At 37.9% G+C, this 25,264-nt stretch overlaps 2 protein-coding genes across 2 annotated transcripts in view; both read left to right on the top strand.

Annotated features, from left to right (window-relative positions):
* The window catches only part of PITPNC1 (phosphatidylinositol transfer protein cytoplasmic 1), a gene marked incomplete at both ends in the record, with an annotated part of 87,610 nt that extends 82,257 nt beyond the window's left edge, over window positions 1-5,353 (top strand). Inside the window, 1 exon segment of the mRNA XM_082492315.1 lies at window positions 5,094-5,353. Within this exon segment, the coding sequence (XP_082348441.1) occupies window positions 5,094-5,353 (260 nt within the window).
* Window positions 5,354-11,109: 5,756 nt separating this feature from the next.
* On the top strand, window positions 11,110-23,803 carry NOL11 (nucleolar protein 11). The gene is made up of 18 exons (XM_082492196.1): window positions 11,110-11,311; window positions 12,947-13,060; window positions 13,366-13,422; window positions 14,025-14,170; window positions 14,445-14,502; window positions 15,064-15,202; window positions 15,600-15,797; window positions 16,512-16,588; window positions 17,322-17,445; window positions 18,116-18,219; window positions 18,501-18,578; window positions 19,385-19,569; window positions 19,802-19,927; window positions 20,789-21,010; window positions 21,520-21,598; window positions 22,678-22,770; window positions 23,078-23,185; window positions 23,507-23,803. The coding sequence occupies exons 1-18, from the start codon at window positions 11,162-11,164 to the stop codon at window positions 23,618-23,620; spliced, it is 2,172 nt and encodes a 723-aa protein (XP_082348322.1). The 5' UTR covers window positions 11,110-11,161; the 3' UTR covers window positions 23,621-23,803.
* Window positions 23,804-25,264: the final 1,461 nt, after the last annotated feature.

Raw genomic sequence — 25,264 nt, 5'->3', positions numbered from 1 at the left:
ACAGTGAGTCTTTTTAATAAATAATATAGTGTACTTTTAGAATTTGTCAGGCTAAGTACAAAACCTAAAAAATCTGGGCTTACTCAAATAGATAGAAATAAAGGCAAGTATATAGCAAGATTTATTAAAAAAAAAAAAAAAAAAGAAAAAGAGGGTGCAGAAAGTTAGTTTAGGTAACTCAGTGCTGTCTGCAGCCATTATGGCACAGCATTGTTGCATTGTTCTGAAGTGTAACAGTTGGTAAGACTTGCTGACTAGAAATGGAGTATTTCGTTATCCAAAGTGAGTGAGATGCAATTTGTATACATCCAGTTCAATTGAATAGCGATGATGTGTAAAACTGTTGTGGTACTGCTCTTGACATGTTTATGTGTGTAGGGAGAGTTTTTCAGAAATAGAATTTTTAAAGCATCTGTGTGCCTTCATGTGTCTATTAGCATCTTTTAAAAGAAAAGTTTGAGAAAGACTTGGAGATGACGTAAGTCAGCTAAACTGAACCAAATAATCAGTGTAATAAAATCGATTATTAAACAACGTGTTATGTTATGGGTATTACTGATTGATTACTGTAAGTATGAATGTGTCTTGTCATTAAATTTACTAAACTGTATTTAGCTTTATTATTAAGAAATTTTCACAGTGTTATTTACTAACAAAGAGCATGTTCTCTGCTTGGCAAAATGCACCCTTAGCATGTTACTGACATGGCTTATGAGCTTGTTTTTCATTCCAGATAACAGTAAAAGACTAAAAGAGTACGAGTTAGTGGTATTCCATGTTTCCGTTTGATCAAAATTTTAGACTGCATTTCATTTTCACTGATGAAATGTTACATAGTGCTACTGATATAACAGCTAAAGTTATATCTTTCCTTGAAAGCTGTCTTGTAAAATGGCAGCGAGAGCCTCGGATCACATAACAAGGAGTGGTGTGATATAAGAATTTGCAGATCCAAGTGGCACATAATAAACTTGAGAAAAGTGATAGCCTCAAGGACAAAAACACAGTGTACATTACCAAAAGCGGTACACATTTCCAAGTATACTGTGCTACTAAAATGCTGTTTAAGTTTTATGAGTAAAAAGTTGATGGCTGTTTTCATGAAGCTCTGAAATTACCAAACCGTTGTAAAGAACAGACCGAAATTCTGACAGCCTTTGTGTTCACTTACACCTTACACGCAAGTGGATTTACTGAAAGCGTGGGAATACTCAGAAGAGTAAGGTCACAAGTCAATTAATTAGATTCTTTATATTTTTACTGGAAGTGTGGTTTATGACAAATCTTCTTAAAATCTGTAATAATTGCTTGGAGTTACATCACAAGCACCTAACAGATTATGCACTAGTTTGACAACATCAGGCATGCCTAGGCAATGATACATGATCCTACCAGTAAAATCAGCCTGATTTGTGGAATATTTCTAATTCTTACAAGTCATTAAATCGCTTGAGGCTACAAAACTGTTAATGTATTCACTTACCAGTATAATTAAGTGTTAGTTTCTGGAAACTAAATGGATGTGTGCTCTAAAAGTAAGAATGTTTGCTGGTTATGAGATGTATTATGCAAAGATAACACGTAATCTTTTTGAAAGTGCCCCCGGAAAGGTAAGTAAATATTTGTAATATTCCTGTATCTATCCTTTATTCCAAGGGATCTTCTAAAATCTTTTTAGAAGATCTTGGCCTTTGCCAAGGCCTGCACTTCAATACTTATTGCGTACCTTATGCTACACAGACACTCCTAAACAATTTCCACTCCTTCTGGTTCTCTGACTCCCTTTGACTTAACCTTCTTACACCTTCCTTGGCTGATATAACTACCTTTATGAATCCATTTTCATAAAGTTAGTTGCTCCATGCTTTTTTTTTAAATCCTTTTTTTGGCTTCTGCTGAAAGACTATGTGTTCTTAGAACTTTCTCCTTAAAAAAAAAAACAAAACAAAACAGTTTGCACTGAATCAATGGAAAATGCCAACAATTTTGAACTTTTTACAGATATGACTATGGATGATGTTCGAGAATACGAGAAAAATATGCATGAAAAAACCAACATAAAAGTTTGCAACCAACATTCATCTACTGTGGATGAAATAGAGAGCCATGCCAAAGCAAGAGTATGTCAATTTTTAAAACATATTGCCCATCCTCAGCTAATACACCTGCATAGATCAGAGAAGAGCAACCGACTGATCTTGCTGACCAGTCAGTGGAATTTTGGGGAGGTTTTGCTTCAGCAGGAACAGAATCTTTCTCCGTGAAGTGCAGTCCTGCCTTTTGTTTGCACTGTAAACTGCCACTGGTGTAAGGAAGGGTGGGGTTGGGCTCATGTACAACTCCCTGTCTTCCAGGAAAACACAATTCTCAAATTTCAGTTGGATGCATAAAAAGGAAGTTAAATAGGAGTTTTTCTTTCTATTATTTGAACAGCTAAATAATGCAGGACTTCAGAGTGCTTTAGTCAAAAAGCCAGGAACATGGGGAGTGGAAAATTTCTATGGGACTGATAAAATTGTTTGCTTCACCAGGAAAGAAAAAAAAAGAAGCTAATGAATTATTCACTCTTTTCAAACTAATTTTAATGTTGTCATTGATTAGCTACCAACAAGGTGAGAAGTATTTTCGGAAGTACATACCAGCAGTTTGTGGAGAAGGGCAGGTTTCTGTGCAGGTTCTTTGATTCAGATTCTGGAAATTGCATGAAGTATTTAACTTCCTAATTTGGGCACCTCAAGTAGAGGTCTACAATTAGAAGTTATTACTATTTGCAAATAGAAAAGATGCGGTGATGTTTGCTTTTGAAATGTTGTTATTTCTTTATTTCTACTAACTGTACTGTAGTGATGGTTTTACTCGTGTAATGATTGTGGGGCAAAGCCTGAAGGGCTTGAAGTCTTTCCTTTGTTCTTACTCAGTAAAAATTGTCACCAGCCTGAGAAGATGTTATCTAAGTAATAAACAGGAAGGTAATCCTTGTGTCTGTAATGCTGCAGCTCCATTGACATCCAGGTTACTCTTTAGCTGAGCAGTAAACTGAGAATCAGTTCTGACTGTGGCTCTACACTTCAGGATTTGGCTTTGAATGAAGTCTGCCATCCTTAGTTCCCATGTGAAAAAACTTCCATTGAGGTCAGAACAGAATTTATCATTAATGAAAAAAAAAAAAAATCTGAGCCTTCTCAGCTCACGGTAAGGACTTGTTTTACTTGCGTGTGTATCAGAACAGAAGAATTTAAAGCAAGTATAAGCAAGTAAAAAACAAAAGTCAACTGAAGGGAAAGTAAGTATGTCATGTCTGAATTTAAAATGAACAGTGTTGGAGGCTACCACTTAGCAGGACTTTAATCAGCCTTCACTTAAGTGGCCAGTAAACTGAGAAACCTTCCTGTCCTCCTTCACTTTCATTTATCCAAGACAGCTTTTGTTTCACGTTGTACAAAAGTCCTCAATCGAAAATAGCTGAAATGAATGCATGGGCTGCCTTTGATGTCAGGGTGCTGAACTAAAAGTTCAGAAACACTACACACACTGTTACAAGGTGTGAAACAAAATGTAAATCAGCCAAACAGGTTCAAATCTATCTCCAACGCAAGTAGGTACAGTTCCTCTGAGACCATCTGTTTATTTCCACCACTTATCTCAGATATGAAAATAGCTTCGTCCGCACTCCTAATAACTGGCAACGTAGGCTGAAAAGGTCCCTGGAATGTCGTCTGCAGGGAAGAGAGAAGGCAGCTGGCAACGTGCATGCTTTTGTTTATTTAATACGATGTTGTAATACAACATAAAGCTGCTTCTACATAACATTTGCAGCCAAGGCTACAGATGCATGCAGCTGGGTAATATTAAAAAGTATCGATGTACTGAAAGTATAGGATTTTGTCGTACATATGGTGAGCGCCATTGCCAGTCCCATGTCTCAGACACCCAAATGTGCGAGAATTTTAAATTTATTAAAATGCTAGTGGTTTTATTTCTGTTTTTTTGAGCTTTCAGAGCTCAAAGAATCTGTAAAATGGTTTAATGAAATCCTTCAAATTTACAAATTTAACATGATGGTCGGTGAAAAACATAAAATTTATTTCAGTTGGCTCAATGGACATCCTGCAGGCAATGTAGACATGAAGCAGCAGGTTTCACAAGAGTCCTGCTGATTTTTTTGCTCAATTTACCCGTTTGTAGCAGATGTCATTCGTTTGGGATTTTATCAGAAAAGTTTTGTACGGTTCAGCTCAGAGCACGTCTATGCTGGGATCGCTCTGCCCTCTTGTGGGTTTCTACAGCACTGTGACACATTTGTCACCTGCATGAGAAGACTTCCACCGCTTTTAAAGCTTTCTCTGGACCCGATTTTCCATTGCAAAGTGGCTTTAACCTCCCATCTCATTTTGCCTCTGTTTTGCAGGGAATTAAGCAGTAGATTTGTCAGTTGGCCATAAATGTTTAAGTACAGATTCTGGATGGAAAAGTTGGACAACGTGTTGTGGCTTTATCAAGTGAGAGGGAATTCTTTAGGCTTTATTGGTAGAAAAGCAAACCGGGCTCAGTTAGTGCATGCAGCTGCAACTAGAAGTCAATAGAAGCTGTGCATGGGGGGAGAGCGAATTTTTCATCCCTTGATAATTACAGTAGACGAACAAACTGGTGACAACTCTTTACCCGTTCATGCTCATAATCTAGGTGCAGAAAACCCCGCCCAACCTATCAGTTTTACTTTGTTTGAAGTTCTGAAAAATTCTACTTGCCGACTGTGTATCTAAATGTATTATTTAATTGCCTGTGAAATAGCTTGATTTTTCCAGCAATTACAGAGGTAGCACTCTTTATTGAGTTCAGACTCAGGCAGAAGAGGAACCATTAGTATGTGATTAATGTACTTAACTTCTTTTTCTTTGCATTAGCTGCTTATCGTACTCCAAACAATGCTGTACAATAGGAAGGCATTCATGTGGAGAATCACTTAATGATATGCATGATAAGCAATCATTCCTTGATTTAGAAATTGGATGGAAGTGGCTTAACTGAGTTAACGAAATGATGATTTGAAATTATTCTAACGTGCCTTTATCTTTCTTTCCTTCTTGTTGAAGACATGACAATGGATGAAGTCCGAGAGTTTGAACGAGCCACTCAGGAAGCTACCAACAAGAAGATTGGGATTTTCCCACCTGCAATATCTATCTCTAACATTTCCATGCCTTCTTCAACCCGCAGTGCTCCATCCAGTGCCCCATCAACTCCTCTCTCCACAGATGCTCCTGAATTCCTAACAGTTCCCAAAGACCGGCCTCGGAAAAAATCTGCTCCAGAAACTCTCACTCTTCCAGATCCAGCGAAAAAAACCCTTTAAATTAACCCAGCGTGTTTGCTCCTAATAAGCCATGTCTACCACAGCAAGAGTGATGTAACTGAATTTCTACAAAGGTCATGGTGGTTTGTTGGTTGTTTTTTTGCTTAAAATAATCTTACTGGTGTGGAAAGATTACTTATTTCCTCAGACTTGATCCTTAAAACCTTCAGAGAAGTGCATGCAAGAGAATGTAGTTTTTATATTCCTCAAGTAGTGTTTCAAGCCATATGGTGCATCTTACTGACATACAATGAAATAGTCTGAGGGGAACCCTATAAAAGAAAATAACTCCTTCTGTAGCAGTATTCTACCTACAAATCCTCATCTAGGTCATAGCATTTGTAATTAGGAGTAGGTATTTAGTAAAGCTGCCAAGGACTTCTGAGGTAAATTAGTGCCAACTAGAATGCAGGGCTAACAGGAAAAATCCTCCCATTTTCTTCTTTTATAGCTGATTTTAAAATCCTTCCTACTCTCAGGCTTCTCCTGTGGATTCATAAACCTTTGACCTATAACTCATTGTACTTGAACACCAACAGCATTCACTCAGATTCACATTTTGCTTAATATGACTCAGGATTTGGGGCCTAGCTAACAAACACAAAACTTTTCAAACCTAAAGTATCACTGTACTGAAGCCCCAATTGTAATTAATTATACTGACTTTGAGGCCCTTGAGCTATTTCTATCTTGCACAGAATTTGTAAAAGAAACCACCTATTTCTTGTAGATAACGTATTTTAATAGCTCTCCCCTGTCCTTTTGTGATCTCTTAAGTCTGTATTGGTGTTCATCAATGGTTTTCCATATGTAAGATTGAAAAAAAAAAAGCAGCTGAATTGGGCCAGTTGAGAAGCAAAACCAATGAATTCTGTCTTTTCCTCGCTGGAAGGAGTGGTAGTTACGCTGTAAGACCTTGAATGTAAAGGAAAGAAAATCTGAGACTCCTTTTTCTTTCCTGCCTTGCATCTCTCCTAAACAGCACAAATCTCTACTAACAGAAAGCTGGTTCCAGGCTTTGCCATTGGCTCTAGGGAAGGGGTGAGCAAAATCAGTCACTTTAAAAAGCAAATGAATTGTGGGGCTGCTCAGTCCCGTGTAGGGTGACGTTAAGGAAACAGAAGTGCTCTTCCTGGTCTGCGTGTGAAATCACTCTTCAATCTCAGGAATTAAAATGTAGAAAAGGATGTTTCCCGGTAGGGAAGTGTAGATTGTGGAAGGAGGAGAAAAATAAATGGCAGAAGTAGTCTCTTCCTTCCTTTTCAAAATGTAAGCTCAGTGAGAAACTTTCCCCCCCCATTTGGGGCACTTTGTTCTCTTTCATACAAACCGCTATTTAAGGAATGCTGTCAGTATCTCTCTCTATTGGCAGCTGTAGTAGACATTAAACAGGCCACTTCATTCACAGAGAATGATAGCTATTACCTGAATCATACGATCAAAGTGGGTGATACTTTGTACCACCGGTGACATGGTACCTGGATAAGAAACCAGAGAGTCCTCCGGAGCTGAATTATCATTGAGTATTGAACAATCGGTTTGGGGATGGCCTTTCACCTGGATGGGATGTTTGTGCCATCTTCTCAGCACAATGCTGTGATTTGTCTGGCTTAAATGCACTGAACTTCTCGATGGCTGTAGATCCAGTAGAAGCTATGTTGAACGTGTGATATTTATAGTGTAGTTTTAGTAGCAGGAGAGGTAATTCCACTGCCAACCTGCACTGAAAACAAGTGTATATTTGTTTGATAGTTAAAATCCTGTAGCTAGCAAAATCTGGGACCTCTTTGTAGGTTAGCTGTGACCTGACTTCATGCATTCTCACACTTACTGTCCATGTTTTGCTTTGCTTTTCTTCTCAGAGCTAGTAATTCTGTGTGATTAGTAAACTAATGGGCGGGTTTTGTTTAAAAAGAAGCCGCTGTAATGATGCAAACAAAACTTCCCTACATTGGTTTATGATTTCAGCTTAAAAAGTGTGCAGATTAAGTATTCATGATTATAACTGGTCTAATCTTTTTATTATTATTTATTTAGTAGCAAGATCGGAATGCTGGCAGAGAAGGGAAACCTTCGAAATCATGAAACATTGTTGGGTTATTTTTTCATTTCCTGAACTTGACCTATATAGAAATGGTTTAGATCTGCTCAACCTGAAAATCTACTTTTCAATTAATTTTTTCTTTGTCAAAGAAAAATTTGTCCAGCTCTAGTCAAAATGCTTACATATTACTATTTCTATATGCTTTTGGGCATCCGGCTTTGACACAGATTATTAGACCAAAGCAGTCATGCTTTTACTCCTCTTTGACTATTGATTTCCAATCCCATGTGGATACATTGATTATCATACGAAGTAGGTGTGGGGTAAGACATGTACGAAAATTGCTAACATACCTGAATAGGACACATCTTAATAGCTGCATGACAGAGATGTAGGAAAAAGACATTGATCGTGTCACGAAAAAAATGCCAGACTGCTTAACGCTGTGTCTGTGTCAGCACGTGGTGCTGCCATAGCTGTTCTTGAGGATCACCAGATCCAACAGCCTGAATTCACCATTGGCCACAAGGATCACCATCAGCCACATTGCCTCCATGTTGCTTCCTAATGAGGGCAAATAAAAAGATCTGTAATGTTTCATTGCGTTGGATGAGAAAATACCCCAGGCTTTTCATTGCCTAGTTAAGTACCCTCTGCTGTGTTCTGCCTTGCTTTCCCTACCAGTTATTACCCGTTTGGTCAATATGATCTTTAAATATCTTTTTGTGTTTGGTTGGTTTTTTAAGGTAGGATAACTTTTTCTGGAATATTCCCAGCTATCACTCAAAACTACACAAAATTAAATGAAAAGGAAAGTCTGAATACTTCAGTATAACATCTTGAGGCAAAGGGGTTGTTTTCATTACTGATTTTTTTCACAGTGCTTTCTGTAGTATTTTCAAAGATGTTTATTAGGAGAAAAATAAACAGCATTTTGCAGGTGTTCATCACTTCTTTTGCAAAAATAAATGATGTGATTATTTAGCGAGTACATCTTTAGAGTATGGTGCCACGAAGCAAAGCTGAATAGGCACAATAGCTGCGTTCCCATTCTCTGCCACAGTGACTGCAGAATTACGTGATACAGCTCTACTAGGACTTGGCAAGGAATTTTTCATCAAGGAGAACACAGTTCAGAGCAAATAATGGGATTAGTTTGTTTGGGTTTCTATTAAAACCTTCTCCCAGTTTTGCTCATACTTTTATGTATTCCATATAGGACAATCATTACAAAATAACTGGCAATTCACTGCAGTCTTTAGAAGGGTAGATCTCCTCGCAAATAAAAAAGGGGGTTATCCATACAGACTATGAGGAGCAGCACATTCCTGAAACACATACTTAATGGGATTTCTTATGAATGTAATGGTTAATTTTGTAGATGACTGGATAAATCCTACGGAAAGAAGCTATTTGACCTTATTCTTTGGCTTTTTTTGGTTATTCTGGAAGGTGACTTTGTGACATCTAGTAGTCAATTTGCATTAATTGCTGCTGTAGAGATTTTAAAATGGAAATATTTGTTCCTTGAATTTTAGTTTGTAACAAGACCGCTATATTTTGTTAAAACTGCTTTGAAGCTTGCTGCACTATAACTTCAAAACAATGTGCTATCATTTGAAATAAGCCAAATGTATATGCTTTTTATGAATTAGTGAGTGCAGTAAGAGAGAATTCATGATCTTGTCAATAGGAGCTTTTCTGTTTCCATTGTTTGGACTTGGTTTTCTATGTGTAAGTTAAAATTGCTAAATAAGTCTAACAAAGTTTTGCTTTAAATGAACAGCATGGTCCTTGAATTACAATCTCCTCTAGTTTTGTGGTGTCACTAAAACAGGTTTCATTGTTTTATTTAATTTCTGTGATAATTCCACGTGACTCTGAATGTCCAGTAATTCGTTTATTTTATTTAGAGCAATGATGACTACATTAGGCAATACCTAGTGATTAGGCATCACTACCATCAAAGAAGGACCAAGTTTTGAAATGCTCTGCATGTTAAATAATGCAGGGTTCAGCAGGAGAATTTGATTGTTGTATTTCTCGTTCATATCATTTAGCTTCTGATTTTTCCAAGTTATTTATTATTTTTAATATTGTATTTTTCCTTGCATTTTGTTGTAAATAAACTACCAACAATTATTCTTTACAATTGTGGCTATTTTCTTTTATTAGGTCTCCTCTAGCAAGGAACATAGCCATTAACATTTCCACCCCCAGCTCTGCAAGTCACTTCCTCAAAATTAAAAAGCACAAAGAATGGGCTTTGTAAGGAAAATTTAAACCACTTACAACCTCTACTAGGTTTTGTTGTGCCTCGGCTTTGTAAAGATTTTATCAAGGCAGGTGCCCATCAGTCTGGTGTCAGCCCATTCATTTGTAAATGACCATTTGGTTGACAAGGAAGTTTTTCAGTAGGGAATCTGATTCTCTATGCAGGGTTTGGCAGCCTGGTGTTGTAGCAAGGACTAGAAAAGCACCACTGGAAACCTCTCGGAAGCTAAGAATCCTCCGTCACTTGTCTGCCAGTCATTTCATTTAATCAACAGAAATTTCACATGTACAATGATTCTTTAAGCTTTTAAGCAGAGGCTTACTCCACAGAAATACAGCTTTCTCTGCAGCAGAAAAAGGGTGGTTGCTTATTCGGTATAGAAATGCTTCAAAACAGCTTAGGACAGGAGACAACTGACAAACGTAAGCCTGGAAAATATTTAAGGTAGAAAACACGCAGTACAAAGAGACATAAACCACACAGCCCTGCGTGGCCTCGCGTCACGGTAACCACTTCTCGGTGGCTTCAGTGCACGGGAGCTCTGTTGGGGTAAGCGTGCAGGGCCGTGCCCTGCCGGCAGCGGGGCCCTGGCCTCCTCTTTGCCACCCAAGTGAGGTCGTCAATGTACTCTACGAGGCGAAATTACGGTTGGATTCTCCAGCAAACAGATATGCCAGCAGCAAGACCCCGAAATGACAGTGCTGGCAACACACGTTGCCCAACAGCGGCCAACAGCTTCCACAGTAACATGTCTCATGATGCAGCAGCACCTGTTTTGTTATTGTTTTGGTTTGACTTGATGTTTTTTTACAGTTTGGGCTTGTATTGCTAGGGCTTCGTTAAAATTGGCACACAAACAAAATACTAATATATGAAAATACATTTCAAAATGGTTCAAACCTGGACCTGCCCCTACCACTACTAGAATTGGTGAAGTTAGGTTGGCCTCTTACAGAGGGGAAAAAATTCCACCCTTTATTCTTTACAAAAATGAGACGTAGGGCAGAAATACATTTAATTAAAATAGTCTTAAAACCAACTGTATGAACGGCTGTAATGATCTGATTAATACCACGCACGAAATACACTGGAAACAACTGAATAAAGGAAATGCCATTGATTGTCCTGCTTTGTAACGGGATTCTGAAAAAGTAATGGCTCTTCTTTGATTTTGTAATATTTAAAATATTCAGAACGCGTCGTATTTTCATGTCCTTTGCAAACGCCAGCAGGCAAAGCCCTCTGGGGACGCGGCACGACTGGCAGTCCGACAGGGCAGCGCACGGTCACACGACAGTCGCGATACCGACCCCTCCGTCCATGGGCGCCGCGGCGCCCGGAAACACCCGAGCGGCCTCGGCCGATTCCGCCGTTCCCCACCACCCCGGGCAGCGGCGCATGCGCGCTATGCCGCCCCACCGAGTGTACCCCACCCACTCTCCGGGTCACGTGCAGCGCCAAGTCTCGCGAGAGGTGGAGGCTCGCGAAAATGGCGGCGCTGTGCGAGAGCTTCACGCTGTGCGGTTTGGGTCCCAGTGGCGGCGTCGGCCTCGGCGGCGGTCTCCTGGCGTTGGAGCCGGGCCCCGACCCCGACCACGTCCTGCTCACCGACCGCGGTAGGACGGCCACGCTCTTCAAGGTAACAGCGCGCCCAGCCCGGCCGCTCGGCCTCGGGAGGCGTCGCTGCTGCCGCCGGGCAGCCCCGGCCTGTGGGAGGGTCCCCGGGCGGGGTTTCGGCGGCGGCGCCTCGGGGCCGCTCTCCCGCCTGCCCCAGCCGGCTGTCACCGGGCACCCCCCTGCTCCCCGCGGGCCGCCGTCCCTCGGCTGGGGGCGGGTCGGGACGGGCCTGCCTTGGGCAGCGGGGGCCCCTGCCCTGCCCGGCTCACCTGCGCTGTGCCGCTCACCTGTCTGCCGGCGGAGCGGGGAGCGGCTGAGGCGGCTGCTCGTTTGTTTCTTCTTTTCCCGATTTTCTGTCTCCATTCCCAATCCCAAGAAATACCTCCATCACGAAGCTGCAGGGCAGGTGACGTTTCCTTACAGTAGCCAGGGTGACATGCGTTTTGTCCGGCTCTCAGTTTTGTGTCAGCTGCCTTCCTGTTGGCTGGAGGATGAAAGATTTTAGTTTGCAGTACTTGAAACTGAAATTATGTTCTGGTGTCTTTTATTTTACTCTGCTCTGGTGAGACCCTCCTGCAGTCCTGTGTCCAGCTCTAGAACCCCCAACAGAGAAGACATGGACCTGTTGGAGCAGGTTCAGAGGAGGGCCACAAAGATGCTGCGAGGGCTGGAGCCCCTCTGCTGTGGGGACCGGCTGAGAGAGTTGGGGGCGCTCAGCCTGGAGAAGAGAAGGCACCGGGGAGACCTTAGAGGTCCTTCCAGTCCCTAAAGGGGCTCCAGGAATGCTGGGGAGGGACTCTTGATCAGGGAGTGGAGTGATTGGACAAGGGGGAATAGTTTTAAACTGGAAGAAGGGAGATTTAGATTAGATATCAGGAATAAATTTTTCCCTATGAGGGTGGTGAGCCCCTGGCGCAGGTTGCCCAGAGAAGCTGTAGCTGCCCCATCCCTGGAGGTGTTCAAGGCCAGGTTGGACGGGGCTTGGAGCAACCTGGGCTGCCCAGGGCAGTGGGTTTGGAACGAGATGAGCTCTAAGGTCCCTTCCAACCCAAACCATTCTGTGCTCTTTTAATGTATGTGTATATTTCAGTAGACTATAATAAGAAACTTTAGGAAAATATTTGGATTTATATCTTGAATTGGCTTTCATATTCATGGAGCTAGGGATTGTATCTTAGTGGATTCATGATACAACCTCCTTTGGGTTGTTTAGTCCCACTGCCAAGGCCATATGAGAGAATATAAATATGTTGGTAAATATGCCCAATGTAGCTCTGGGCTGAGGAGAGGGGGTTAAGTGCCATCAGAGCAGCCAGATGTAAATCATACGTAATGTGAGTTTAGACAGTAAAATTCATTGGGTTTGGTCTCAATACCTTACACTGAAATAGGAAGAGAAAAAGCGTGGTTCTGTGCGTGACTGTATTAGCAAGTAAAAGTAACTTACACTACTGATTTAAAAGTAGTATCTTCACTTTGGCAAAGCCATGCATCATACCTGTGCTTTGTGACCTAAACCCATCAGACTATTACAGGTCAAAGTTATTTCTCATTTGAAAAAAAATAATGTAATTAATGTAGAGTTTTTTTATGTTACTCTGTAATTTTTGGTATTAAAGTCATTGTAATTACAGTGTCTTTGTTCTGACTCTTCTAGGTTTCAGATCAGAAGCCACTAGGTTGTTGGTCGGTTAAACATGGGCAGATTATCACATGTCCAGTTGTATGCAACTTTGAAACTCATGAATATATAGCTGTTCATGATGACAAGGTGAGATCCTTTATCTTTCTTAAAGGAAAAAAAAAGGTTGTAGTGAGTTTTCTGAGTGAATGTGGATAAGGAAGAAATTAGCGGCACCAGATTTTTGGCTAAATGTAAATGCCTAGAGCTGTCAACAGCCTCTTACCGTTCAGGTCATCTCTGCTCTTTGAGAGGACAGGGATGTGCAGTTCTGCGGCTGCACAGAGTGTTTATTGTTAGTGACATGAAGGTCATCTGTGCTGAGCACCAGTATTCTCAGTGAAGAAAGCTTCATGCATACCTTCTCTAAGGCTTAGTTATTTCTTCTCTTAAAGGTTTTAAGAATATGGAAGAACAAAGACATTAACTTGGACAAAGTATTTAAAGCAACGGTAAGTCTTTTACATGTGTTCGCTTTTATATTAATGTTTTGAATCCTGGTGGAAGGAAGAGATGCCAGTTTTGATAGTACTGGTAATATTACATTTTAGCTGACGGTTGTCTTAACTTGTGCTTCTGGAATATTGCAAGGAATCCACTTGGACTGAGAGACTTGATCATCAAAGTATTACTCTTAAAATTATTTGTATCCCAAGCCCAAAGTTTCAGAGGACTTTCTTTAAAGATGGTGAATTATCTTCAAATATAGATTTTTCTGTTCTGCTGGTGGATGTGTTAAACAACGCTTTGTGCTGTGCTGTATAACAGCTGTTTGAACTCCTTAGCCTCAGTTATGTTTTGACTAATGTCATTCAGAAATGTGATTTATTGGGACACTTTCCTGGCTTTTTCTTGGGTAGTGATTTGCGATATTCATAGCATTTCGGAAAACTGGCAGCTACTAGGCCTACATTATTAGGAATCTTACAGGTTGATCATTCTTCTGTTACTTGTTCATTGAAAGAACTTAAAAATCACAAGTAAGACACTTGGCTTTCAAGGTAATGTACTGAAGAACATAGAATTACTTTTTTTTTTTTTTTTTTTTATACAGCTTTCAGCTGATGTGTACAGAATACATTCACTACCCAATGGAGGGCCAGTGGTACTATTCAAAGGAGGTGGTGTTCGAACTTTGGATGTCCTTTTGGAAGCTCCACAACAAGAAATTGAAAATATTATCTCAGATGAAGTCATCAAGTAAGTGATACAACTTTATAAAGCTTGCTTCTTGCTCAGAGGAATTGATGATGATGAAGAAAGTTGTTCCCTGTTTGAGGGGGTAGGGGAGAAATCTGAAGACTGAGATCTTGGTGTTGGGTGGTTTTTTCCAACACATTGTTTTTGAAATGTTAAAGAAAACTATTTATACAGATATCCTAAAAAAAAAGAGGCTGCCTAAGGAATAGTGATATGACTTTAGGTATAGTCCTAGAATTTAGAAGATGTTCATATACAGCTTTCTGGTTTTTAGGTGGAGTGAAACTTTTATGGAAGATCAACAGCCTGTCTTAATTTTCGCTACTGAGAAAGTGAGTTGAATACTTTTTTAAAAAACTTCCGTAGCAGCAAATCTAAGTGCTTTTTCTGAAATACATTGCCTGTTTCACTGGATTTTAAGAGCTTTTAGTGAAATCATCCTGATTTAATCAATATCTTGTATATGTATTGTTTCTGATACAACAGTTAAATTGAAGTTGTGTTGCTTTCAGGGCTGAGTGGCCTGACTCTTGGAACTTCAGAGAAAAATTAAAATTAAATACAATGGTGATTGTGTGACTCTTCATTGCCCTCAAATACTTGCTCATTATGAAGAACTTATTAAATAGGATTTATGTCTTAAAAAAAAAATAATTATACATTAATTTGTCTTTATTCAAATGCTTCTTCCTGTGAATCCATTTGTTGCATCAAATTAGAAATTTTTTTTACATGCTAGAGTGTGCAAACTTTTCTGAATTAGGCTGTGTCCTATAGAAAACACAAATTCCTAATTTTGCTTAACATTCGAAGTTGAGCAGTACTAATATCTGAATTTATATTCTCTCTTATTTGTGGAAATTAAAGGAAAACTATTTTCTTTTTTGTTTTAGGATGGGGACGTTTTTGTCTATGTACAGAAACTTAAGATGAATAGCCTACACAAATACAAGCTTGAACAACAGGAATTATCTAAACCACTGAGTTTCACAGCATATATAAAAAATCAAATTATCACACTTCTGTGTTTATGTAAGTTATATTTTCAAATTGAATGTGCTAAGAAAGCAAAGAATTGTATGGAAGGTCATAAAATGTTGATATTTATGAATTACTGTTTAATATTTTTAATGCTTTAAACTTTGTAAAACAGCTAGTGGTAGAAGTAGTAATTAAATCGTCCTGATATTTTAATGGCTTCAAAGGCTGACTGTTCCTAAATGTTATGACTTGTACGTTGCAGATCTTGTGCTTGCTATACTTTTATTTTGCTGATTTGCATCATAACATGTCCTTTAAATATGCTGTATTGTTTCGTCTTTCAGCACTCACTGGACTTTCTTGTCTTTGGATGTCCTCTTGCCATATCATATCAAATTGTTTTTCCACAGTAACGGATGATAAAAGCGTCATCACTTTTCTTTGACAGATTCCAATGACTCTGTGTACAAGGTTCTGATACCTCTGCAGCAAAATAGTGAAGAGGAAGAGCAAATTTTGTCCAAGTCACTTCTACTGAAGCTTTCAGTATCTGGAAGTGTTTTAAAAGGAACCTCTTTCGTTGTTCTCGATAGAGACCACATCGCAGTATTAGGAAGTCTAGCTGCATCTGGTGAAGACTCCAAAGGTAACTTGAAAAATCAGATTAAGAGGTCATAAGTTTCCTTAGGCAAAGCACTAAGCAGGAAATAGTGCAAATAAAACGTTATTTGGCTCTTGAAACTAGTACATAGTTTAGCTGTCTATTTCGGAACGCTAGCTGAAAGATAACCTTTACCAGTAAACTGCATAGTGGGTTGCAGGACCATGCTCACTGTCTTGTTTCAGTATTTGCTTTCATGCTGTTTGTGAAACAGTTGAGAAGATGCAGCAAGAGAACTCATGGAAGGAGGGGAGTTAAAAGGAGAACTTGAACACTTTTCAAGGGACCTATGTGGGGAAACAGATCTAATGTCCTATAAGAAATTAGTGTCTAAAATAGGTGAAATAAACACTTCAGTCTCATGCCTCAACTTCTGAAGTGTGGGATCACTGAAATGGAAGCCACAGAACATAGGATTTTATAACAAAATGTTCTTCCTGACTGGAAGCCACACTGGCTGCTGTCCCTCTTGTCACAGCTTCTTGTTTAAAGCTCTTCACTGGAAAACTAACCTTTAAGTATTTTTCTTGAGATCAAGTCAGAATGACTGAATTCCTAATGTTGAATGCATTACTCACTGAGCTATTTTGAAACAGTTATTTCTGTTTCCTCAAGTGTTTTTAACTGAAAGTAGCAAAGGCGAATGTAGCATTTATGTTGCTTTTGGGGTTTGTAACATCTAACTCTTATTTTCCCTAGAGTGCCTAACAATATGGAATACAAAATTTCAGACATTGCAAACTTCAAAGGAGCTGCCCCTGGGAACCAGTGGACAAGTAAGCTCAATCTTTAATTTGTTGGTGCATAAGCTTTGTGCATTTGGCACGCTAGCAGTGAAGGGACTGGTGGGCTTCAGAGTTCTGCTTCTGTCTGGAAGAGCAGTGAATGCCAACTTCTGAAAAAAAATTAATATTGACCAGTAGACAAGAAATTTTTGTCAGAATATTTAGCAGGGGAATGGTGGCTTATGGTAATTTCTTTGATAATTTGGTACCTTCTTACTTCTGATTATCTTGATTATTTGGTGAGAATGAAATAGCTAATTAAATAAAAAATCCAGTCAGTATCTATTCTGTTCAGGCAGTTTGCAATTGGTGGCCTAAATGATCCTTGTGTCTCCCTAAATAGCATTTCAAGATGTTCAGGTCTCAATTAATGATTTAAGAGGGAATTTGAAAAATAAAATTATCAAGCGGACTTAACGCCTTGGAGCAGCCATTGTACTTTAAGGCATCCTGGAAAAATACTCAACAGAACACTTTATTTTTATATTTAAAATCAACAGTTAATGAAGGTCTGATAACAAGTGTTAAACCTACCAAAAATAATTTAAAATAATTGGATCCTAGAATGGTTTAGGTTGGAAGAGACCTTAAAGATCATCTAGTTCCAAACCCTGGATCACTACTTTTTTTTTTAATTTTGTAATAAGGAGTTAAACATCAGCTTATTCAGGAACATGCTTCTCTGCTCATTTCGCCATTAACGATATGTTTTAATATTTTGTAGTTGTGGTGTTATGAGGAAAAATTTTTTTTTACTCATGGGAAAGTGCTAACGGTTATAATGTACAAGTGTGAAACGTCATCCTTGGCAGCTGCTGTGGGAAAACTCAAGGACAGTCAAACCCCTGGTAAGAATTTTTATAATTATAGTGAAAAGATCTTGTAAAAGGAAAACTTCTGAAATTGTATAAAAATTATTTTAATACAGTCCTATAAAATCAATTTAATCGAAACAGCGTGAAGTAACCTAGCACTGTATTCTGTTCCTAGCTGTTAAATTTAGTGTTGCTGAGAACACCGAAGCACGAAAATGTCTGAATTTGTTGCAGCCTCACTTAAACTGGGTTGTCATTCAAATGCGGGAATTACTGAAAATACCGGAATGCTAGCTATGAATACTGGAAATGAAATATAGTGCTGTCTCCTATAAATTGTTTTCAAAGAGTTTGCAATTACATGGGGCAATGTCAAACCTTTGTGTAAACTTTAGTCTAAAATTGTACTGTCATAGTGTCTTTAATTTAACATTGCACTGGTGAAATGTTGTTGCAAGTGATGCTCACAATAAATTGTGTAATAAGTTGTCTTCCTCCCAGAGGCTAAAGGGAAAAAACAGTATGCAAAAAGGGTCATAAAATTACCTGCTGCTGAGATAAAACTGGAAACTTTCTTGGCAGAAAATAACTTTCATTATGCTTTAGAAAATACCTATTAGTATAAGAAGTTGATGTAATATTCATACTTTAATAAACGTGCTTTAAGTGTTAACCTCATGTAGTTTTGTTTTTGCGTTCACAGATGTGTCTTCATTTGTAAACTGGAATACCCTTGGAGATGAAGAGCTGGTGGTTTCCTTTCAGTCACAGCAGTCTGTAGCTCTAAAATCTGAGTCCAAAATGACCGTAAGTTAGCATTAGGAGCATATGAGGTTTTTGTTTCGTTTCTTTTGTCTGTTTCCCATGCTGCTACTTTTAATTTTAGGTGTTGTCTCAGAAGGAAATTTCACTTTCTATTTGTCACTCATTATTTCTAACACTGTTTCTGCAATTGGACTACCCAGTTACTAATTGTAATCTGGGCAGCAAGTTGACACATGAAGTTCCTAGTTATTTTGATTGAAATTGTTAAAAATATACCGTCTTTTTGGAGCTGAATAATAACTTTTTGTTTTTCTTTATAATAGTTAAGATCAAAAAGGAACACTGTTGCTAAAGTACAGCCAGATACCTTATCGGTTGGGCAGCTCTTACTAAATCTAAAAGTAAGTAAACCAAATATCCTGAAGTAGGGTTTTAGACACTCCCAGAATACTCTAGTTGTCTCTTAAACTATTATGTTTTCCCATGTCCTCTTGCACATACCAAGTTGATGAAGCTGCCTCAAACAGCTGAATTGGAGGATGTTATTATTATTGTGTTAGAATAGTATTTAGACATGATGAAATTAAAGTTTTGTCATAGTGTGTTCTAGAGCTGTACAATACAGGGTTTATAATAGCTGTCTGTATTCTGAAAACTTGCACAAATTTGTGCATTTTTGATTAAAATCTTCTTACAGTAAATAAATATTTTACCTGGACTCTACTTTTTTAAGCTTTTTAGATTCTTTTTTGTGGCTTTAATCTTGTTGAAGACACTTCGGATCTAGAAAGTCTGAATGCTAGGAATTTCACTGCAAATATAGCAATAAGCTATTTAGTTTCTTTCTAAAACTTGCTGCAAATGTTGTATACTTCAAGGTGTATCCCTTCTTGTGTAAATGTACCTATAGTTCAGCTGTGGCTGGACACCTTGGTAATGTTACTGGAGTAACAGATGAATAATCCCTGAGCAATTATTGAAAGATACTGCTTACCTGAGTTCAGAGTGAGTAATTACCCTCGTGTGTCTCTTTGATGCTTGAGAGCAACTACCAAAATGTGAAGCAGTGAGGGGTTTTTTTTGTAATTTTTTTTTTTTTCGCTTGAATTCCAAAATAAGTCTGTTTCTACTTGGTCTAGTTAGTAACAGTACAGTTCTCAAACCTATGCCTTGTACTTCTGAGTTGCACAGTATTTGTCATTTTCAGGATGCTTCTACAACCGTATTTGAAGATGAATTGAGACAATTGATATCAAAAGCACAGATGCCAGATTTCCAAGCCAGCATTGGATGTGTAATAACTGCTCTTATAAACAGATGTAAAACAAATCCAAAGTACTACCCTCGAAATTTCCTGCTACATATAGTCGAAACCCGAGACTTGTCTTACAGGTGAAGATTCTGCATTTTTTTAATTGTAAGGAATAGTCTTTAAAAATAAAAAATAGAAATTCAGTTCTTTGTAAAGCACTCTTGAATGATCAGAATTTACTATTGAAGTTGCTTATGCATATTTTCTGATTAAGCTGACACTTCCCAGATGGATTAATATTTCTGCATTAGTTGTCAATGTAGTTTTCAGTGGGTGTGAGCTATGCAGCCTATTCTTTTCATATTCTTACAGTTTATGTCCCGATTTAATGGCTGTTGCTTTGGAGAAAAAAGATGTTCATCTCTTACAAATTTGCTTACAACGGTTTCCAGATATTCCTGAAGAAATTACTTATGCTTGCTTGAAAGTATTTTTAAGGTAAGTTGGAATCAGTCTCTTCTTCACCAAACCAAGCCCCTTAATAAAAAGCTGTGTATTGCTAATAATGGCTTTAATTTTATCAATGAGCAGTTAATACTGTGCATGAAATTCTTAATTCTGAGTACAGTGTATGTTGCAGTCTTGGAGACTGACAAACTTTTTACAAGATGTCTGTTGCAGATGTTAATTCTAAAAACTATGTAAACGGTCATTAAATGAACACGCCTTTTGATAACACTGCTGTCTTGAATGGCACTTGCATCCTTCTACTTATGGTGTTACAGCTGTTTACTGTGCAACAGACTTAATTGGGAACTTACCTGGGGTAAGAAGCCTGCAAAAAAAGATCAACTCTTGTAAGTTCAAGACAAAAATGGTTTTCATATCCCAAAAAGGATGAATTTTTAGGCAGGCACTGTAACCAAAAGAAAAGAGCATTGTAACTGTTCCTCTAGGCTTCCAGAGCAAGAACTGTCAAATACTTTGTTACTGAATATTAGGAAAGTCATAACTGTCTTATAGGTTGAAGCAGTCCCACTAATGTCGAAATACAGCAACAGTCTTAAATAAGGTATATATAACCTTTAAATCAGCCCATGACAGAATGTCTAATAATACAGTAACTTACATTGTTGGAATAGAAGAGCAGTACATGTATTGTTCAAGGTTAATAATTATGAAATATAACTGTTCTCTCATGACCTTTATTCATTCTGTAAGACTATATTTTAGCAAATGGTTTCACTTTTATAGTAGGCTTCAAAGAGTTCATAGTGTGTACTATTGTTGGATTGATGGCATTGCTGATTTTAAAGCTAATGATTAAAAGTATTAAATGTCTGGAATTTTCTTCTGCAGCATTAGTGAATCCTATCTTCAAAGAATAGATGTGAATCTAGAATCTGTAATCTGTTACATTGATATTGAATTCAACAATAAAGAAGTTAAGACTGAAATTGTAGAAAATGGTTTCAATGCAGAGCTAGAACAAGACATCTGGGATACTAAAATCACAAAGGAAACCCACGTGACAGCTGATGGTGATTTCTGCCCTGTTGGACCACAGAAGGCAGCATTATTGTATCCTCTGTGTTTTAATGAAGGAAAGTCAATATATTATATGTGATGTGAATGTTTATATTTGGTATTGCTGAAAGACTGTCTCTTGTTATTACTGAAAATTTGTGAGAAGTTCTGATAAGAGAAGTTCCTACACAGTAGAAAAACTGTTTAGAATATAAATAGAAACAACTAACTTTTAGAAAGCATCTACGCCAATTTAAACTTCTGTTATTGCAAAAGTGTAATAAAACTTTGTTCAGGAGAAAATAGCATCAATGATTTTGATGTTTACTTGTTGAAACGCATTAGCTGAGTACATACTTGCACTAAACAGAACTGTTCAAGCTAACTGTATTGTGATGTTTCAGTTGCTGTGTATATTTAATGATAAAAATAAACGAGATTCAAAAAGCTGAAATAGGACCTCTCTCAAAGAGCCTAGAGAAATATTTTTATTAGAATTCACTCCGATTTGTAGAAACTGGTATTTTTTCCTGCAATTTTATTTCCTTAATAGTACTGCACAGAAATGCTGTTCTCCATTCAGCTTACAGTGAAACATTTCTTTTGCCTCATCTGAAAAACCTTCCAGCTCAGCAAGCTGTTGTAAGTATGTTAAAATTAAAAAAAAAAATAAAACCCCTTACTATTTTGCGGGGAGGGAAAGGGTAGAGAGTTAGTCAATTGTGTATCAGAAACATGCCACTCTTACTGGACTCTGAATCACAAACTAATATGTGAAAATGAAATTAAGATGCCTAATAAGATTTAAGGTTAATGAATGTCATGTTTTTCCACATACGTATGGAAGTCTATTAATTTTTGTAGCCCTTTCTTATTTTAGAAAATGTAAGAAAGAAACTCTTTATGACCCAGCCTACTTGGAAAACGTTCATATTTTGTTAGCAGGTGTAGTACCTTTTCCTGATTTGGATGCTGCTTAAGAAAGGAAGAAGACCTGCTAATTTAGTCAGTTCCATCAGAAACAGAAGTTTAGAAAGTATGGGAAACAAACTATACACTGTGTAAAATGCCAAATGTAATACAAATAAAACTCGAGTATTCAATCCCGGGTCCTCTCATGTTAAAAGAAACAAACTCCCTTGTCACTCAAAACCTGAAATACAATTTTAAGAATTGCATGTACCATATTACCTGAGCACATATGTGGTTTTCCAGTGATTCAAAGAAACCCCACACATCAGAACAAAGCTGATGTTAGCACTGACCCATCTCCTTGATTTCTTTTTTTGGAGAGAGAAAGACAGAAATCTTTGACTTGTGCTCAGCACAAGATGATGTTGACCTGATTCTGACCATTAGCAATTTATTGTTGGCTACAGAAAGGGAAATTGGGACTAAAATTGGTAATGTTGATACAGTTTTTAGCAAAGTTCCTGGAAAAGTCTGCGTGTGAATTAAATTGGACTGACGCGATCACTGGAACATTGATTACCCCTGAATGTAACTTTATGCTGAATATTGCTGAGAATTATCAAATGTCTAGCTATAGATAGTGTAGGAAAACCATAAAACTTAGTTTTAATGCGTAGTGTACAGGCATCTGTGTTGCTTTAAAAATAATTTTTAAAAAAATCCTTATGTGTATTGTTGTGTGCAGGACAAAATTCCTCAGTCTATTAAATACTTGTCCTTTAAGAATATTCTGACTTTTCTACTTTTAGCTATTTCTCAGGTATTTATACTACCTGTATGTGAAATGCAGTGAAAAAATTAATACGACTCTTCCTGGAATACGGTCTCCAACTATAAGTCAGGTGAGAAGCTGGTTCTAAGAGTTGTACTTCCTTTGGTTTCTGTGGTGTGTAACCTAGTGAGCAGTTGTGAATATCTAAAATCAACTGAGATCTATATTTGGTCTATAAAGTATTGTCTGTTAATGTAACCTGTATGAAGTCAGATGTAACACAACACTTTTTACTATCAGAAAATATACTGCCTTAAAATATGAAACCACACATTTTACATTAGAAGTTAATTTTTTCAGAGTTCAGCTTTTAAAGCAAAAATTTGTGTCATTTGCATATCAAAAAGTGTAAGCCTACTTTTCTTGTTTGTCTTCAGATTATGGATTGGATGTGCCTATTACTTGATGCTCACTTCACAGTTATGGTGATGCTACCAGAAGCAAAAGAGTTGCTTTCAAACCTGCATAAGTTTGTGAGAGCCCAAGTAAGTTGCGTATATTTTGGTGTAATTATTTCATTTTAGTATGGATTTAGAATGTTGGTGTTAAGAATGGAAGAGGGGAGAGGGGTGCAGACAACAACAAATTATATCATAAAATGAATATTGTCTGTTCTCCTTTGTACACTCCTTCCTGAGTGTGACATGGCACTTGGCCCTCTTGCTCAGTTTTATGTCAAAAGCTGCTATATTTGTTTGGTTTAAATACCTGAAACTGCAGAACCACAGCTGGTTCCACAGTATAATGATGTTTGAAAAGAATTAAAATCTATTTTACTGTAAATAACTGTGTTTTATTCTTTTAAGGTACGATTCTACTCTGAACTCAACAAAATTGAAGGAAGTTTGCGAGAACTACAAAGACTTAACCACCAGAAAGACTCTCAGACATATTCTATTGAAGTGCTGGAACTTATTTGAATTTGAAATTAATTATTAACAAATTTATTTTTTATTGATTCCTTTTATGACAAGGATGTATTAGCACTCCATATTGGGGATGTGAAAAGTTGTTTTCTACATAGGAGGAGCACAGTTACTCTGTAGCTACATGAGAGTTGTAAGTTTGAAACTCGTGTATTAAAAGTTCTCTTTTTGACTGGATGAGAACCTGGATGCTTCCTTAAATTTTCATGTGTAATTTTGGTATGTAATCATAAGAACATCCTAAAATGCCACATGATTCTTGGCAAAGAATTAGGATATTTACAGTAAGGCTTCAACAGATGTTTCATCAAATGAATTGACATTTTTATTCTACTTGCTTCATTTTTACTTATTAGTTGAAGTCTCTGATTAGATTCTTTGGACTTCTCTTATCTCCACTCAGGTTATGAACTATAGATGAACTAATTTGAGTTTGCTTCTTTGATTTTCTATTTTTAAATTGTTTTTATGTTGTAACACACTGCTTTCTCTCTCCTATGTGTTATCGCAGCTTGTTAGTGTATCCTTTTGTGCTTTCCTTTCCAGTCCAACCAGGTCCTCTTATGCTGCTTTAAACAAAAAAAAAAATAGAAGGGAGGGGCTTGTGTGGTGGTTAGTAGTTAAAATCTTGAATGACAGTAATCTAAAGCTGGATTGGTGCATCTCGTATCTGAGAGGACCACCTGCATCCAGAAGCTGCCTACAGCTAGGGAGAAGGAAGAGGTATACAGCAGGAACTAGGCTTCTTCCTCAAATGAAGACACAAAGTGCAGTTATTTAATAGGATGTCTTGTTACAGTCTTGATCTGAGAGGTTGCCATCAGCTGAAGACAACTGTTTTCTCAAGCAGAGAGACTGCTCCTCTAGAGCATGCTGTCCTGCACAGACATGCAGAATGGAGTTACGGGATTTCAGCATAATTAGCTGTACTTCAAAACTTCTGCTTTAGAAATTTCTGAAGCTTTCTGATGTTGAAAGGTTGCATCTGAGATAGTTTCTGCTTTCTAAATACTCATTTCTTGACATCTTGCCTATATATATTTGAAGCTTTGGGGGAAGAGCATAAAAAATAACATTCAGGTAAAATTTTATGCTGTGGACTTTGGAGGGAGTTTGACATGTCTTTAAGCTGACCATACAACTGATAGCTGCCAGCACAGCTCAGAGCAAGAATGGTATCTTGCCTGTTAGATGGAGCAAAGAACTAACCTAGCTGAAAATAACTTCTCTTCTTGGACAGTGATTTTTTTTCTCTAATAGTGCAGACTTAAGCGTATGTCACTGGACACAAAGGAGACATCCAGTTTGATTTGGAGCAGAATGTTGGAAATCCATGTTTGAATAAAAGGCTCCTTAACCTTTGTCAGGTCAAACTTGCCTGAGAATGAACAACAGCATTTTCTTCCTTTCTCTGGCTAGAGCTAGAACACAAGATTATTGTGGCTGAAGTGCTAGTTGCATGCCTTACTGGACTTGGGCTGTGTAACTTCAGAACAGCTGTGCACAGCTAAAAGCCTTAATACTCTTTGGAAGTTCACATGTTCTAGTTGTATACACTGTTATTAGAGGGCAGTACCAAATGTATGTAAAAGTAAGATTTAAAAAAACACTACAATGAGCAGCTGAAGAATCATAGAG

Source organism: Vanellus vanellus (genome assembly GCF_965231255.1).
Source record: "Vanellus vanellus genome assembly, chromosome: 17".
Classification (NCBI taxonomy): domain Eukaryota; kingdom Metazoa; phylum Chordata; class Aves; order Charadriiformes; family Charadriidae; genus Vanellus; species Vanellus vanellus.
Note: the sequence above shows the minus strand (reverse complement) of the source record. Positions and strands in the feature narration are given on the sequence as shown.